This window comes from Rhynchophorus ferrugineus, unplaced genomic scaffold, assembly GCF_030347505.1.
Source record: "Rhynchophorus ferrugineus isolate W39M unplaced genomic scaffold, kcgeb_rfMv2 rfM1, whole genome shotgun sequence".
Taxonomy (NCBI): domain Eukaryota; kingdom Metazoa; phylum Arthropoda; class Insecta; order Coleoptera; family Curculionidae; genus Rhynchophorus; species Rhynchophorus ferrugineus.
The window spans coordinates 1,928,912-1,946,740 of NW_027472580.1; the positions used below are offsets into that span (position 1 = coordinate 1,928,912).

General features: G+C 33.6%; 1 protein-coding gene and 1 non-coding gene across 2 annotated transcripts in view; both read left to right on the plus strand.

The window, feature by feature from the left end:
* The window catches only part of unc80 (unc80, NALCN channel complex subunit), a 109,235-nt gene that overhangs the window by 76,437 nt on the left and 14,969 nt on the right, over window positions 1-17,829 (plus strand). The window contains 10 exon segments of the mRNA XM_076413785.1: window positions 1,426-1,546; window positions 1,608-1,811; window positions 4,785-4,901; window positions 4,956-5,087; window positions 7,524-7,644; window positions 7,702-7,929; window positions 10,501-10,670; window positions 10,722-10,878; window positions 14,012-14,173; window positions 14,263-14,370. Of these exon segments, the coding sequence (XP_076269900.1) occupies window positions 1,426-1,546; window positions 1,608-1,811; window positions 4,785-4,901; window positions 4,956-5,087; window positions 7,524-7,644; window positions 7,702-7,929; window positions 10,501-10,670; window positions 10,722-10,878; window positions 14,012-14,173; window positions 14,263-14,370 (1,520 nt within the window).
* LOC143189394 (U6 spliceosomal RNA) lies at window positions 5,724-5,830 on the plus strand. The gene has a single exon (XR_013003851.1). It is a non-coding gene; the product is annotated as a U6 spliceosomal RNA (small nuclear RNA).

Consider the following 17,829-nt stretch of genomic DNA (forward strand, 5'->3'; position numbering starts at 1 on the left):
CCAAGTGAAAATTTTAAATACTTCACTCTTTAACGTGATACCTTCAAAACTTAATTTATGTTTTGCAAGTCAATACTTAATTACAGCCTTTGACCACTTTTTAGGATCTTTTTGTGGTATTCCTGTTTTTATCATATAGAACAATATATCTGCGGAAACGATAATTAGAATGAAAATGGTAAAAAAATCAAATATAGACGACTATCTATATATATGGAAGAACTTCCATTTTTTCCTTTGAATAAAAATAAAGGTCTCAAAATATATGTGTTTTGAAGTATAAAAAATCAATGTTAAGTTGCTTTCCAATTCGTACTTTCATAGTTATGGAACATTAACTGAAAACTCATTTCTTGAAAATATATCTTTCACTATATCATTTAAAAAGTAAAAATTGTAGAAATATTATTATACCACCATTCGATTCGGGGTAAAACTACTGTTGTAAAATCACTGTAAGTTTTCTATTAACACGGGTAATTTCAATGAAAATAACAGCAAAGATCATGAAATTGTTTATCTTTCGGGTAATATAGTTTACTCTCTAAATACTTATAGTTTGAGATGAAAGAAACGAAATACCATGTTCAATTGCCTTAGGATTTCTAATTTTTAATTTATGTGACATGAACAGAAATCAACTCAGTTTTTGAAAATATACTTTCCACCATATAACTTGACAATGAAAAACTATATGAAAATTAGCTTACCAGCATTCGATTTAAGTTGAAATTCTTTATATTTTCTTTAGTTATGATATTATTTTAGCGGAAATCGCAAATGTTTACGACTGTATAAGGAAAAATCATGCATATAAACATTTTAGTCGCTTCGATAAATACAAGTGCCTCAAAAACATGTATTTTGAGATGAAAGAAACGAAAATTCATGTAGATCTTTACTTCTAACACTACAAATTGAGATATTGGTATTATTGATTATTCTATTTCAATTTTAAAATAATTTATTTACTCACATAATCTAGAAGGCAATATTACCTTGTGTACTATTAAAGTAGAGGAAGTCGATATAATTTTATACGTTAGTGGAAATACGAGCTAAAATAGGACAAAAATTTATTAAAATGTTACAAAATGAAAGTGTGGCTACAATATTTCAACTACATATAGGTAATTCAACACTAACTTGAGAATTAATTATATTATTTAAAGTAACAGGAAAAAAGGAAATACAAGACCGAAATGGATAAACCAAGTATGATTTTTTGGAAATAGGATCGTTGCGAAATGAAGTATAGAATATGAACAAAAATTTAAAAAATAAAATAAAACACCGGACGGATACTGACTATTAGTAAACTTAACTCTAAAATAGTTTAGTAATACAATATAACGACGATAAACAGTTATGATTTCATTACTGATTTGGTCAATAACCAATAACTTTAATTGAATTATTTTTCAGAGATGTCTTGCTATCATTGGTTGGAGAATTTGTGTTGAAAGTTAATGAAAGAATCGCCGACATTACTAAGAAAGATGGCGATGGCAAAATAATCGAAGTCCTCGATTGTCGTTCGCATGTGGTAAGTGAAAATAGTCGCGATTTTAACGATGGTAGCTGATTCTTGACGTATCATTTTGTAGAGATTAGCTGACATTGCCCACGCTCTGCTGAAAGTTTCCCCATACGATCCTGAATCGATGGCCTGTCGGGGATTGCAGTATTATATGTCATACGTGCTGCCCTCTACCGATTGGGGAGATGACGCAATGAGACCGGCTTTCGTAACGTTGCTGAAAAGGCTGGAAAAAGTTTTCAGCAAAATCCAAAAAAAACCATCTATAAGAGTGAGTACCAGCAATTTAACAGATGGTGAAATATGGCGCAATATAGCACTGAAATTCTGTAATGCAATTTATTGCATACATTCTGACTTTTTTTCCACTTTAAAAAGGCAGTAATTGAGAAAAATTGCTAAAATATACGAGGGACAATTAAAAAATAAGGTTACTACATTTTTTCCAGATGTAAGGCATTTTTATTACAATAAACAAGTGTTATCCACTTCTGAAATCCCACTTCGAACAACTCCGATGCTAAGCCGCCGATGAACTTGGCGACCGCTTCCTTCACCTCTTCATTTTTACTGAATCGTTGTCCATCCAAGTGTTATTTCAATTTCGGAAACAAGTGGGAGTCGATGAGAGCAAGATTAGTGCTGTAGGGGGCATGATCAACTAATTTCCAGCCGAATTTGTCCAGTAGACAAGAAGGCGCGCGTTGTCATGGTGCAGCCTAACGCCCTTGGTCAGTCTTCCTCTCCGACTATTTTGGATGGCTCTTTTGAGTTTCATCAACGTCTCGCAGTACCTGTCCGAATTTATTGTGTCCCTTTAGGCATAAACTCGGCAAGCAAGATGCCTTCTTGGTCCCAAAATATCGTAGCCATCGTTTCATTTCATAGCATAGCATAGCATAGCATAAAGCCATTGTTTCGACTGTTCTTTTGTTTCCGAAGTGACGTAGTGACACCACGTTTCATCTCCCCTAATAATGGAGTCCAAGAATTATTAGGCATTATCGGCGCATTCTTGAAGAAACCTCTCGGCCACTTGATTAGATTGTCTTTGTGGGTTTCTGAAAGCATGTGTGTGACCCACCGCGCATATGCCTTGTGTTAACCAAGTTTTTCAATCAAAATGTTGTCTGTGTTTTTTTTTTACAAACTTCAGGACCCTGGTGAGCCAGCTCCCAAGGCGTTACTCGGACTCTCCGATGACTGACGTACTAAAATAAACTGGCAACATTGCGAATCTTTCCACTATTAAAATGAGTACTTTTATAAATATAACAGGTCAATTGAAAAGTCCACGGCCTAACACATAGATGGCGCTACTATATTTAATCCATATGTTTTTTAGTTACCCTAACCCTCAAAAGATGTGTGTATAAATTTGACAGCTATCGGATCATTAATATGTGAATTATAGCATTTTTTGTGAAGCAACTTTTGTTATTGTGAAAAAAACGGATAAAAAGGAATTTCGTGTGTTGACAAAATATTGTTTTTTGAAGGGAAAAAATACAGTCGAAGCAAAAACTTGACTTGATGGCGGGTTTCCGAACACTGCCCTATAAAAATCAATCATCAAGGATTGGTATGCTAAGTTTCAACGTAGTGAAATGAGCACCGAAGACGGTGAACGCAGTGGACGCCCAAAAGAGGTTGTTACCGATGAAAAAATTTAAAAATCCACAAAATAATATTGAATGACCGTAAATTGAAACTGAATGAAATAGCAGACACTCTAAATATATTAACTGAATGTGTACATCATATCATTCACGAATATTTGGGTATGAGAAAGCTCTGTACAAAGTGGGTGCCACGCGAGCTCAGTTTTGACCAAAAACAATGACGAGTTAATTATTCGGAGCAGTGTTGCGAGGTGATCAAGCGTAATAAATGGCTCCATCATGTCACTCCGACAGTCCAATCGACAGTCATCCGAGTGGACTGCACACGATAAACCCGGTCCAAAGCGTGGTAAAACGCAACAGTAAGCTGGCAAGGTTATGGCGTCTGTATTTTAGGATGCGCATGGAATAATTTTCATTGACTACCTTGAGGAAGGAAGAACCATCAACAGCGACCATTACATAGAGTTATTCGACTGTTTGAAGGATGAAATCGCCGAAAAACGGCCGAATGTGAAGAATAAGAAATTGCTACTTCATCAAGACAATACACCGTGTCACAAGTCAGTGAAAACCATGGCAAGAATCCATGAATTGGGCTTTGAATTTCTTCCTCATTCACCGTATTCTCCAGGTCTGGCCCCCAGCGACAATTTCCTGTTCTCAGATCTCAAAAGAATGATCGCTGGGAAGAAATTTTCGTCGAATGAAGAGGTGATCGCCGAAAATGAGGCTTATTTTGAATCAAAGGACAAATCGTACTACAAAAATGATATCGAGAAGTTGGAGGGTCGCTATAGTCAATGTATCACCCTTGAAGGGAATTATGTTGAATAAAAAAAACTAATTTAGCCCAAAAAAATGTGTTTTACTGTGGTAGGCCGAGGACTTGTTATTGTTTTAATATTTCTATAAAGTAAGCTTTGATGAAAAAAATTGCTCAAATTGGAGCAATAGCAATCCTCAATAAAATCACTACTATGATGAAAGACACTCTCAAAACGTATAGTATATATATCTAAGAATGAAATTTCAAACAGAAGACAAAACAGTCAAATAAAACAGTTCTTTTAGTTAGAAATTGTGTTACTCCAAAAAACACCCTATATTTAAATTAGAGTTTACCCAATTAAACAACCAATGCAAAATTCATGACGTAAGTACGTACTAAAGTGCCGTATAAGACTGGTTTTTTACGTAAACCGTTTTCCGGTTTATAATCTCTACTTATTATCAATAAATTTTTGAAAAATTTTGTTTTCAATAATTATAAATAAAAATTTGACATTTACAAGAGTTCAACAGTACTAATACAAATCAAAGTTTATAGATTATTCGTTAACATGTTCCGATGCATCAGACAACATTCTGTCTCTTTTTAATTAGAGGAATGCTATTTGGTAAAATGAGAAGGAAATCCACTCTGAGATTAAAACGAACTTTACATTTCTACAAACTGCATTTGAAAATATATTATAGTTTGATTGGAAGGACTATAGTTTATTACTGCTATTACGAAATAAATATTATGATTTTTCATTACGCAAATCATTCAGATATTTAACCTTAATTTTATAAATGTTATATTTTAAGCCAAACTTTTAATTTAATTTTACATTCAGAGAAACACAGATTGGGATGCTGCAGCTGGCCTGTTGAAAGGTGTCTACAATACAATGGTGAAATATCCTTACATAATAAACTGGCATCAGATCAAACAGCTGATCAGTGTGTGTCAGGTAAAGCAAATCCGTTCAAGAAAAGTTTGTTTTACTACCAATGATATTTTTCAGAGTTTAATAGTGACCGAATGCTGTGTAGAGGGTGTATCCGGAGCAACCGCTGCCCTCTTGAGCCAAGCACCTCCACCAAACTTCTGCTCCATGGTGGTGCGGTTGATAGCTCTGCAAATTCAGGATGGTCAAGTAAGTCAGCACATTTTTAAATTAAGTGTGGAGAAACTACACATTTTGAACATTTACATATCAACCAACTGTCATCGTCATCAACTTTTTGATGTCTATATTTGGTGCTTGAGAAAGTGTTTACCTTTCAACCGCTAGCATACTGTTAGTGAAGCAGCAGATAGGACATTTCTATGAACAAGGAATTACGAAAATTTGGACATGTTTTGGCTCAATGGCTTCTGTGGTAATATCGACCTTTTCAGTGAAATGCACAACAAATAGCTCCGGAAAAGACTAAATGTTCAAAAAAGGCTATCCGCGAGATGGATGCAACGATTCCTCTTGCGTGTGACCTCTTCAGAAGCGGTCTTTTCGAGACATGGATACATTACAGAACAGCAGAGACCAAGAATCAAATTAAAAGCGGTATCATTTTTACCGATTATCTTGAAAACAATGCATCGGTGTGCGTGTATATAGTCGCCATCAGGCAAAAGTCCACAAATTAGAACATGAACTGCTATACCATCTAACATATTCTCCAGATTTAGCTCCCTCCCCCGACTACTTTCTGTTTCCAACTCTAAAGAAATGATTGGGTAGTAAGAGATGTAGATCTAGTGAAAAGAAAATAATTGAAACAAACACCTACTTGTACTCTCTTCGGTGGTACATATACCAAAATTCGAACGACACAGAAAAGATTAGCATAGCCTCTACACAAGGATGACAAGCAAAATCGTGAAACGTTTCATATTTTGGGTAGAAAACAAAACTCAATAACAGTGGCCATACTCTTTTGGTATAAAAATCTAAATGAAGACACACAGCAGAACTCTACAGAAAATTGAACCAACTAAATGGGACCTGTTGGATAAAAATAAATTGTGGAAAATCAAAATTATATATTGCCAACATCAGAAAATAATGGTTATATCTAGAAGTATCTCTTCTCTCCCGGTTAAAGATAGGACACTGTAGTCTGACACATAATTTCCTTTTAAAAAGCGAACTTTCCCCAATATAACAGGACAATTGATTGAAAAGTCCCCGGCCTGCCATAGTTAAATACATTTTTTGGCAATATTAGCTTTTGGAGCGGGTTCATCGTGTGCAGTCCACTCGGATGACTGTCGATTGGACTTCGGAGTTCAATGATGCAGTCATGTTTCATCCATTGTCACATATCAACGCAAAAACCCAGGTTTATTACGCTTGATCATCTTCAAACACTGCTCCGAATCATCAACTCGTCGTTATTTTTGGTCGAAAGTGAGCTCGCGCGGTACTCACTCTGCACAGAGCTTTCTCATACCCCAATATTCGTGAATAATATTGTGTACACGTTCAGTTGATATCTTTAAAGTTTCTACTATTTCATTGCATTTACGGTCATTCGATGCTCATTTCAGCACGTTAAACTTAGCATACCAATCCTTGATGGTTGATTTTCCTGGGGCAGTGTCCGGAAACTCGGCATCAAGCCAAGTTCTTGCTTCAACACGCGAAATTCCTTTTTACCCATTTTTTCCAGAATAACAAAAGTTGCATCACTCAAAATGCTATAATTCACAAACTAATAATCCGACAGCTGTCAAATTTATATATATATATATATATATATATATATATATATATATAAATTTATATAAATATATATCTTTTGAGGGTTAAGGCTAACCCGTTATATCAAGAAGTGAATTATCTATTCTCTCCCGGTTAAAGATAGGATACTGTAGTCTGTCTTATAGTGTCCTTTTAAAATGCGAACATCCCCAATATACACTATATGCAATCACAGTCGAGCATATACTGACCTAATGTCGGAAATACCCACAACCAAGACAGAAATATGGTATTACGGACAATCTAAAGGACATCCTTGATATAGGCAATCTGGATAACTTGATCATCTTCCTCGGGGACTCTGGCTTATGCAGCGAGATATAAACTATTAAAGTAAATTATTCTTCACTAAGATGAAATAAGTGCGTTAAATGTTATCACTTATTTATCACTCAGATTAATGAAACACTAAGACTCGACTTATTATATTATAGAATACGGCTGCCATGTGAATATATATATATATATATATATATATATATATATATATATATATATATATATATGTGTGTGTATGTGTGTGTGCGTGTGTAAAAAGAATCAAAAAAACAGAGACGGAAACAAATAATAGTCTTTACAACATGATAGCTCATATCTAAAGAGACTTGTAAAGCAATCAATCTCTTTGCAATTTGCCATTGATGAGTCTTCAGCAAGATAAAACTACAAAATGCCGATTTCATTAATTACAACATAGCATCATATCCATTTCTAATTTCATTTGCCTTGATCTCATCTGAAGAAATGGAATAAGTTTTTAGGAGCTTTAACTATATGAGACAACTGCGAGTCTTATTACTTTTTCTTCTTAGTCTTATTATTTTTTAGGAATTTTGTACTTTGGAAACCGTATGTGGAGGTTCGACATTCCCAACCCAAGAAAAAACCGAAAGCACCATCATAAACCTGATCATGCCGTTGTGTCTGCGGGTTGGTAGTGGCAGAAAAGGTATTTCATTCACCCTCCTCGGTTAACTTAATTTACGTTGACAAAAAACTGTTTCAGACGTTCCCCAGATAAAACCGTCTGACGTCAGCTTCGCCATCACCCTCGTATTACACGCCATGAGTCCACCGAACATCAAGGCGACGACGCAATCCGGTCCCAATCCCAAAGCGACCGCCGAAACCAGGACCGGAAGTTTAACATTCACCGGAACCAGAGACACAAAGATAGCGTCTAAAATTAACACGTCCCTATATCAAGTTTCGTTCCTAGCTCTGAAGATGATTGGTAAATTTTTAGCTAGTAAATTCCAATAGATACTGTAAGTTTTTATAATATGATAGAATTTCGACTTCCAAAATACCCAAATTTAACAATTATACCTATTATAAGAAATCATTAAATTCACAATGTGTTATGTTATAATCGTTCAAGCAGAACTCTTGTTTTAATTTATTTATTAAAACAAGTACACAACTAACAAATTTTCATATTTTCAAAACTTAACCCTTTAAAAATATAACATTAAGGGGGCTATAACAAAATTTGGATTTTTACTATATTTGAACATAATGAAAATCAAATCAGACATATTTTGTTGTAAAAAAGTTATGGTTTTCTTCATGTTGAAAGTAGTTTCACCGGAACCAGAGATACAAAGATAACTTCTAAAATTAACATGTCCCTATATCAAGTATCGTTCCCAGCTCTGACGATGATTGGTAAATTTTTAGCTACAAAAATTCCAATAGATAGTGGAAGTTTTTATGATATGATAGAATTTCGACTTCCAAAATACCCAAAATCAACAATTATACCTATTATAAAAAAATCATTAAATTCAAAATGTATTATGTTATAATTGTTCAAGCAGAACTATATTTTTTTTTAATTTATTTTTTAAAACTAGTATACAACTAACAATTCTTCATATTTTCAAAACTTAACCCTTTAAAAATGTACCCTTAAGGGAACTATAACAAAATTTGGATTTTTACTATATTTGAACATAATGAAAATCAAATCAGACATATTTTGTTGTAAAGTAGTTTCACCAGAACCAGAGATACAAAGATAGCGTCTAAAATTAACACGTCCCTATATTAAGTTTCGTTCCTAGCTCTGAAGATGATTGATACATTTTTAGCTGCTGAATTCCAATAGATACTGGAAGTTTTTATAATATGATAGAATTTCGACTTCCAAAATACTCAAAATCAACAATTATACCTATTATTAAAAAAATCATTAAATTCAAAATGTGTTATGTTATAATTGTTCAGGCAGAACTATTTTTTTTTAATTTATTTTTAAAAACTAGTATACAACTAACAATTCTTCATATTTTCAAAACTTAACCCTTTAAAAATGTACCTTTAAGGGGACTATAACAAAATTTGAATTTTTACTATATTTGAACATAATGAAAATCAAATCAGACATGTTTTTTTGTAAAAAATTTATGGTTTTCTTCATGTTGAAAGTAGTTTCGCAAAACATGTTTAAAGTTCAGTTTCTAGATGCCGCGTCATTAAAACAGCTGTATCTCCGAAAAGAATTTAAATTTTGAAAATCCCCCTTAAGAGCTTACTCTTAAAGGATCAAGCTTTGGCAGTACGAAATCCACGACAAAATAACTCGATTTATTCAAATTACTAGACTAAAATACTCTCTTAAAATAACTAAAACATAACAGAGAACTATAATCCTTCCAATAAAACACCCAATGAACGTCATCAAAATTTATAACGCAACGGTGCCGCACCAAATTTAAATTTTTGTTTATTTTGACTCTGACAACAAAATATTAACGTAAATAAAGTAATGAAACCAAAATATCGTTATAAAATATAATTTATTTTAACATTATAGTACATCTAATGCATCTTTATTGAAGGACTTAATCTACAGTTAATTAAATAGTCACAATTGATTGTAGGTGAGAGTTGTTTTATTATATTTACATTAACGGATTTAATATGACAACGGTGTCGACCAGTATCAACATAAATCGAATTTTATAGACCGATTTGGTTTCATGTTCAGACGCATCAGACTTCATTCTGGTTCTTTTTTACTAGAGTAATGCTAATTAGTAAAATGGAAAAGAAAAATGGTCCGAATTTAAAAGACATTTAACGTTTTTAATTGTCTTCAAAAAAGGAGGAGGTTCTATGTTCAACTGTATATTTTTTTAATGTATGTTCACCGATTTTTCCGTCAATAATGGACCGATTTTCAAAATTCTTTTTTTATTCGAAATAGTGCACTTCCAAGATGGTTCCGTTGGAACCAAGTTAGGTTCTAATAGTTCTCTAATAGTTAGAATAGTCTAGTAGTTAGAATCCGGGGAAATCGAAGGAAATCCTCAAATTTGAAAGGCACGTAAAAAGTTTTCACATATTTTTTTATCTAATATAATCATATATTTGTGTATAATGCCAACGTGTTACAGAAACCGTTCAGTTTGCTTTTTGAGCACTAACCATATCATATGGAAAGCTGTAGAGATATTGCAGGCAACTCCAGAACCACTGCACAGATGCGCAGTGGTTCGATTAGTGGCGAGGGAATCTTTTTGTTGTTCTACTTTGGTTAGAATATTTGTTGAATCACCTAGGCTAGCTAGTGGACCCAGGGGCCTGAAGCGTTCCTTATTTTCAATCATTGTTTCTTTATTCGTATTTTTCCTCGTACGAGCAAGTCGGTTCAATTTTTTTGTTTTAAATACTTTTTATAAACTGAATTTGATAATACGTTCGACAGTGTTGATCACGTGCATTGGCTGTTTTATTGGAAGGACTATAGATAATAACATTGAATTAATTTAGCAAGCCATAATTTAGCCATAATTTTCAGCAATATGCTTCGAAGAACATCTCATTAACGACTGGATAAAAATAGGAAGAACGATGAGGGAACTGGGGAAAAGAAACGAAGCATCACCATTCTTATGGGACTTCCTGGACTTCGTGGTTACTCACAGAACACCACTGTACATTTTGATGCAACCTTTCATTTTCCTCAAGGTTGGTATAAGACTATTTTATTAATAATCACCTTACCACAAACTATTACAGTTGGCTCAACCTCCAATCTCCGATTTCGAACGAAATATGCATCAAAGAATTCGAGATAAGATCAGGAGCATCGGATTGCCGTTGCCCAAAAGCAAAGGAGCTATATTGATGGACCTGGCGAATCAGATGAAGCTATTAAAAGAAGAACTATCCGAATGTAAGTACATTAGGCATTTTTGTTAAGTTGAATCTATAGTTAGATAACACATCATATCTGACAAAAGTAATGAATTGAAACAATAACTACGGGATATATATTTATTATTACTAAAATGTAGTTAATATATCTCATGTAATAAATATATCTCATATAAAAGACACAGAACAATAAACTTAATTTTTGAAATATTCTTCATTATTTTATACGACCTTACGTCGTCCCAGATGCACTTTAAACTGTTCATCCAATAAAACTTTCTCATTGATCGGATCTAACTGTAGTCACATGGTACCAAGTTTGGCGAATATCTCGCGTGCTAAGAAAATTTCGATCCCAAATTCAATAGGATCTTCTGTGTCATGCGATCAACGTCACATCGAACGTTATCATGAAGAATATAATTTACCTGTAGTGTTGCATGATCACTGTATGAGCAGTTTTACAGAACATACTTCTCTAGAAATTTAGTACATATATTTGCATTTCATTTATTTATAAGTATTTTGTGAAAAACACAATAATTCTCATTAAGAGGCCAACATAGCTTAAATCATTTTCTACACCATTGATATTAAGAGACCCCAAAATTTGTAGACCATCTCGAGAAGATGAAGTTAAACGATTACAGAACCGGACAGGATGAAAATTCAGATTCATGCCACTTTAACCGAGATTAAGAAAGAAAAAGAAATGGTATTAGCGCAAAAAACTACTGGTTTTCAGCTTTTTACTAGGAAAATATTAAAGGAACCACTAAGAAAAGCACTAATTAAGATCAACAACTTAATAAATGCTTCATTTAGATTACAGTATGTACCACTACTATGGAAAGCCAACCCAAGAAACATCGTCATACCGGCCAATATCACTAATATCACTAATAAAACTTCTATTGCAAATGTTAAAACTAATCATTGAGGAAAAGTATCTTATTCAGGAAGGTCACCAATTTGGTTTCAGGAAACAATATTCCACGATTCGTCAGATTCATAGAATCACTAATGTGATAAGAATATCACTTGAAATTAAAATCAATTAAATTTGTACTGCATTATTTTTAAATGTTGCTCAAGTTATCCATAGTTTACCGACTCTTCAGAGTTAAACAAGGAGATGCCCATTCTGATTGGAGAAAAATACGAGCAGGTGTGCCACAGAGAAGTGCATTGGGATCAGTCTTTTATCTGATGTACGTTCTGGGCATATCTACATTGAGTGAAAATTGCCTTTCATACATTTGCAGATGACACTGCTATCCTAGTAATTGGAAATAACAAGACTCAATCAACCGAAAATTTGCAAGAAACTATTGCTGAAATACAATTCTGGACAAAAAAAATGGCACATCATAATGAATCTAAATAAATCAGGGCATTGATTTCACCGACAAAGCAATCAAGCACAAGCCAGTATATGAATCAAGCCAAGGACTTACGCTGAAGTACAAAAAATGTACTAGTTATTGGGTATATATTCAAAACTATATAATAGTATATAATACGATTTGGCTTTACCAACCAAAGCAATAGAAATATCATACAAAGGTTCCAAAACAAGGTACTCTAACAATCTACATAAGGACCTGAAAGTAGAAAATATCGATAATATTACTAATAACTATACCCAAATTCATAAACAAAGGCTCCAACACAACATCAATGTTGAGGTTCTCCAGCCCCTAGATAATTATGGCTTAGTCAGAAGATTAACAATAGTAAAACCATTTGATCTAGTTCAGTGAAGTTATAAGCAAAACTCAGTGTACATTGAAAACAGTGACATGGATGTTAAACCCAAAGTATCTATCGTAGAATAAGTACTTTGTAATTTTAAAACCGTAGCAAATTTGGATAAAAACAAATGCCTAACTTCACCAGATTTATTGAAATGGGGTCCGAGACATCCTAAATTTCGAAATCGTCATGCCGTTGTAGACAGAAAAGCATTTTGGAATGAAAATGAACGGGTAATTGGTCTGTTGAGTCGATAATTTAAGTAACTATAAAATAATTATATATGGCAAACACACTCTTAGTGTTACTGTTAAATTAATCGAGATTGTGCAAGTGAAATATGTTTTTCTAATTCTATGTTAAAGTTATTGCAGTAAAAAAGCGAGTTAATGTAGTTTCTATGTGTTCTAACTAGCGCTAGAGAAATTGTTTCTTCTGTTTCTGTCTAGATGAGTGAAAACCAAATCAATCTTATCCAGATCTATAAAGAAAATTTAATAAAGAACTTAAGGGGAGACATTTTAATAAAAGAATGTAATCATTATTGTAATTAAGACTACAATCAGTAAATTGCGATGGGTCCTATATTTTCATAAATATATTATAATAGTTTCATCTGACATAAACGACAAATAACTCTTTTCATAAATGGAAAGGGCAAGGTTACCAGAAAAAAGCTTAGAAACTGAATATTTTTGTCAAATCATGGTGTTTCTACTTATTTTTAATAAATCATGAACAGTCATTTTTAATCTTAGAAAAAAAATACAGAATTGGTCAATGATTGATAATTATTTGAATATTTGATGAATAATTAATGAATTAGTGGGTTACCACCCTGTTGCATAAGATTTTCCTTCATTAAGATGATGTGTGTAGAAGGGCGGAAATATTGGGAATCCAATCAGTGCACAGTTTAGGAACAAATCTAGAGAATGATTGGGATATGGGTGTTGAATGAAAACTGAACGAACTAAAAAGTTAAAGCCAAAAATAAGAGTATTCATTCACATACATACTAATCGTTGTGTATTATAATTAATACAAATTGACAACAGTGGGCACTGAAATATACTCTGAAGTTCGTTGGTTACTGTTAAAATTTTTAGTAAATCATTACTAAAAGCTGTACTCACTTGATAAGTTGAGATGAGTAATATGTTAGAGAATTTTTATATTGATCTGTAAAGACAGTCGTTTACAGCGACGGTTCAAATTTCTTTCCTTCTGTTGGGATCACGCCATCGCTAGTTTCCATGGTAACATCATCACGATGCCTTGTAACTGATACTCCCGTAAGATACAAGAGACTTAAGTGACCTTATTAGTGTTATTTTACTAGATTGCTGTAATAAATAATAGAAAATAATTTCCTAATAATAAATAATTTTGTTTAGCAACGGAATCGGATGATTCCAAGAAAGAAAACCCCCAACCCAGCGTCCACATGACCAACGAAACCCAACGACCTCAGCGCCAGTCGCTCATCGGCCTGCTGACGGGGGAACTGCACCACCAGCGCAGCAACACCCAGGAACACTTGCACTCTCACTTGAAAGGTACCACTCCCAACCCTCTGTCAGTAGTTAAACAGTCCGTACGTGCGGTGACACTCGCCCAAATACCGATGTTCTTGTAATGTTCCAAGGTTCTTCTACGAGCACCAGCCACGCTTCCACACCGGTACAAAAAACTACCGGAACTACCGAGGAACCTAGCTGTGGTACCGGCGGATCGACCCCTTGTAACGCGCAAGGTACCTGATTATCGGTGTGGCTTTCGTAGCTGAGAATATATTAAAGCCGATGTCGGAGATTCATTTAGAAATGGGGACGGGTTCTATTTTAATAAAAGTAATTGACAAAAACTTTACGGTATGCATAACAGATCGCAAACATTTTCTTTCCCATAGAGGATGTATTTTTAGAGTGAATAGAACTTGTGTAAATTAAGTTTAAATTGCTTCAATTCTGCTATTTCAATAGAAATAATTCCAAAGGCGTCTCCTGCATATACTCAGCAGTACATATAATCTATCCAAAGTAGCAGTGAACCACGTCATCTCAATTTATGAGGTCAAAACTGTACAATATTACCGCATTTAACATTGACATTTTACCAATTTTAGTTTACTTTAGCTTCGATATATAAAAACATTCTAGTATAAATAAAATAATGGAATAAAAATCTCTATTTTCTCTCTCTATTTTCTCTATCTGTTTTCTCTCTCTATTTTCTCTCTCTATGTTCTCTATCTATTTTATCTATCCACTTTCTCTATCTATTTTCTCTATCTATTTTCTATCTCTATTTTCTATCTCTATGTTCTCTATCTATTCTCTCTATCTATTTTCTCTCTCTATTTTCTCTCTCTATTTTCTCTCTCTATTTTCTCTATCTATTTTATCTATCTATTTTCTCTATCTATTTTCTATCTCTATTTTCTATCTCTATGTTCTCTATCTATTTTCTCTATCTATTTTCTCTCTCTATTTCCTCTCGCTATGTTCTCTATCTATTTTCTCTATCTATTTTCTCTATCTATTTTCTCTATCTATTTTCTCTCTCTATTTTCTTTCTCTATGTTCTCTATCTATTTTCTCTATCTATTTTCTCTCTCTATTTTCTCTCTCTATATTCTCTATCTATTTTCTCTATCTATTTTCTCTCTCTATTTTCTATCTCTATTTTCTCTCTCTATTTTATTGTCAAGATGGGGCCTCTTTTATCTCGTTTTAGTTCGAAATAACCGATTAGAGACGCAATCTGTTTCTCCCTCTATCTAATGGCTTCGGAATTTTCAATCAGAAGAATAATAAACTAAGTTATTAAGAATTAGAATAAAAATAATAATGTTATTAGAACTAATATTTTGAAGAATTTTGCACACGTCTTATTCGATTACATGTTAAGACTTATCATTAACACATTAAACATATTAATTACGTGAGTTCACTGTTATTTTGAATAGATTATAATGCACTTTCGAGGATGCTATATGACGACGTGACGAAGTTCTTGATACTTCGAAAACTCATTAGTGAAATGCTACTTCAGGTGTATTAAAGGAAATCATTTTTGTATTGAACAGTAATAGGCGATGAAAAATGGATTTATTTTGAAAATTCCAAGCTAAAAATGATGGTTTAACCGATCCATCAACTGCAATGCCAAATCTCTTTGGTTACGTGATCTAAGATTACGTGATTTGCGTGTGATTACCGGGTTGCTGTGATGTATTGTAACTGTTGAAACTTGGAGAAACAGTCAATATTGATCGCTACCGACAACAAATGATCAATTTAAGCTATGAATTGATCGAATAACGATCGCAATACGCTCAAAGAAATGATAAAGTTAATTGTAATATGACATCCCAAGGTCTAATACAGCAAACCCAATTTGAATGAGAAGAAGCTACACGAAAATGACAATAGTAGACCCAAACCTGCAATATAAAACATGTAACAATGTAATAATTTTTTTTTAAATTGTTGAGTGAGATTTGTGTAAAATTTAAAATAATTAGTTTATAAAAACGGCGAAGAAAAGTTCCTTGTAGCATTGTAGTTTGTCAGTGTTTAGTGAACGGAGATATCAGAATAAGATAACTATCAACATTTGTCAAACGATAGTAAAATCTATTGAAATTTCTATCACTCTAAAATAAATTCTGCAACCTTTCAGGTAATGAAGACCTTCTTCACATATGACTTCAAATCATCAACATTCACGTCTTACGACAGCCGTGAATTTTAAATATTTAAAAAAAGTTAAATCTAACTTGATTCTAATGTTGAATAATGATACCAATGTTGACCCTTTGTATCTCTAATGTAACACAAGCAATTATCATCAAAAATACTCTTCGAACTCGTCCCCACCCAGTGAGCCAATTAAGAACCGAAAAATGCATGTAGGAAGTCAGTTAGCTAACATTATACTCGTAACTGTTGTTTGGGCTATTGTATCTATGTCTCATATCTGTATATACATATGTGTATCTCGATAGTGGTTTTCAGGAACAACCATCACTCATGGACGCGTGTCCAACATAAAAGTCCGTTCTAAATAGCCGAATCATGACCCATCTCCAGTCATCTCTCTTTTTTGCACGTTCGGGAAAGATTTTGATATTTAACAGCGACAGTCGCGGATGTCCCGCTAAAACTAGGGGAACGGTCGAATGTTAAATCTTTCCTTGGCATAGAACAAACCTAGGACGCTATTTTATGTCGCTAGATATCAATCTGTTACGTGTGCGAAAAAGTAATCCACGTTTTTAACGCTTTTTTTAACGTCGCAAGCATTGACATTTTTTTATTTTTGTTTTATTTTTATTAATCTCTTAGAACGATCATTATGATTAGTAAGATTTCCGTTATATAATATAACCATCCTAACATGTAGAAGATCACTTCAGTAAGTGATCTGCTGTACAACTTATAATCTAAATCTTATTCTAGATACTATTCTAACTTATTCTAGAGATTTTTAAATATCACTCTATGTGTCTATTAATCAGTTTATATGGGAATTTGGGTTTGAGCGTACACACTTCACTCTCATCGAGCACATTTAACTGTTTGGCGAGTGCATTGGCATGAACTAAGAGTCTTTCAGAGTACTTCGCACTATCACTTCGAATTACACTCGTTATGGGTTCCAAGGGGATATCGCGTAGAATCACTTTGTTGGACACGTAATATGGGGCATCGACAATGACCCGCAACACTTTATTTTAGAATATCTGGAGGATATCTATGTTAGGTTTGCTAGTAGTACCCCACAGTTCAATACCATAGGTCCAAATGGGCCTAAAGTATTGACTTATACAGCAAAACTTTTTATCTAATGATAATTTATATTTACGCCCGATCATCCAATACATTTGGTTTAGTTCAAGCCCAAGCTGTTTGTGTTTTGTCACTATATGCTTTTCCGTGTCAAACGTCGATCAAAATGCATTCCCAGATATTTAATGTTGTCTGCTTGCGGAATTATTTAATTTTTGCTGAGAGACATGTTCTTCTACAAAGGGTGAATATCATATGAGTAGATTTTATCTCAGTTACTTTGATGCGCTACGTTTTCAACCACAATTCGACTTTGTTAAGATGAAGTTGGAGGTCTCTTGTGGCTGATATTGGATTCTCGTCTGATGATAAAACCGCTGTATCGTCAGCATATACTGCAACAATAGTGTTTCTGCCCT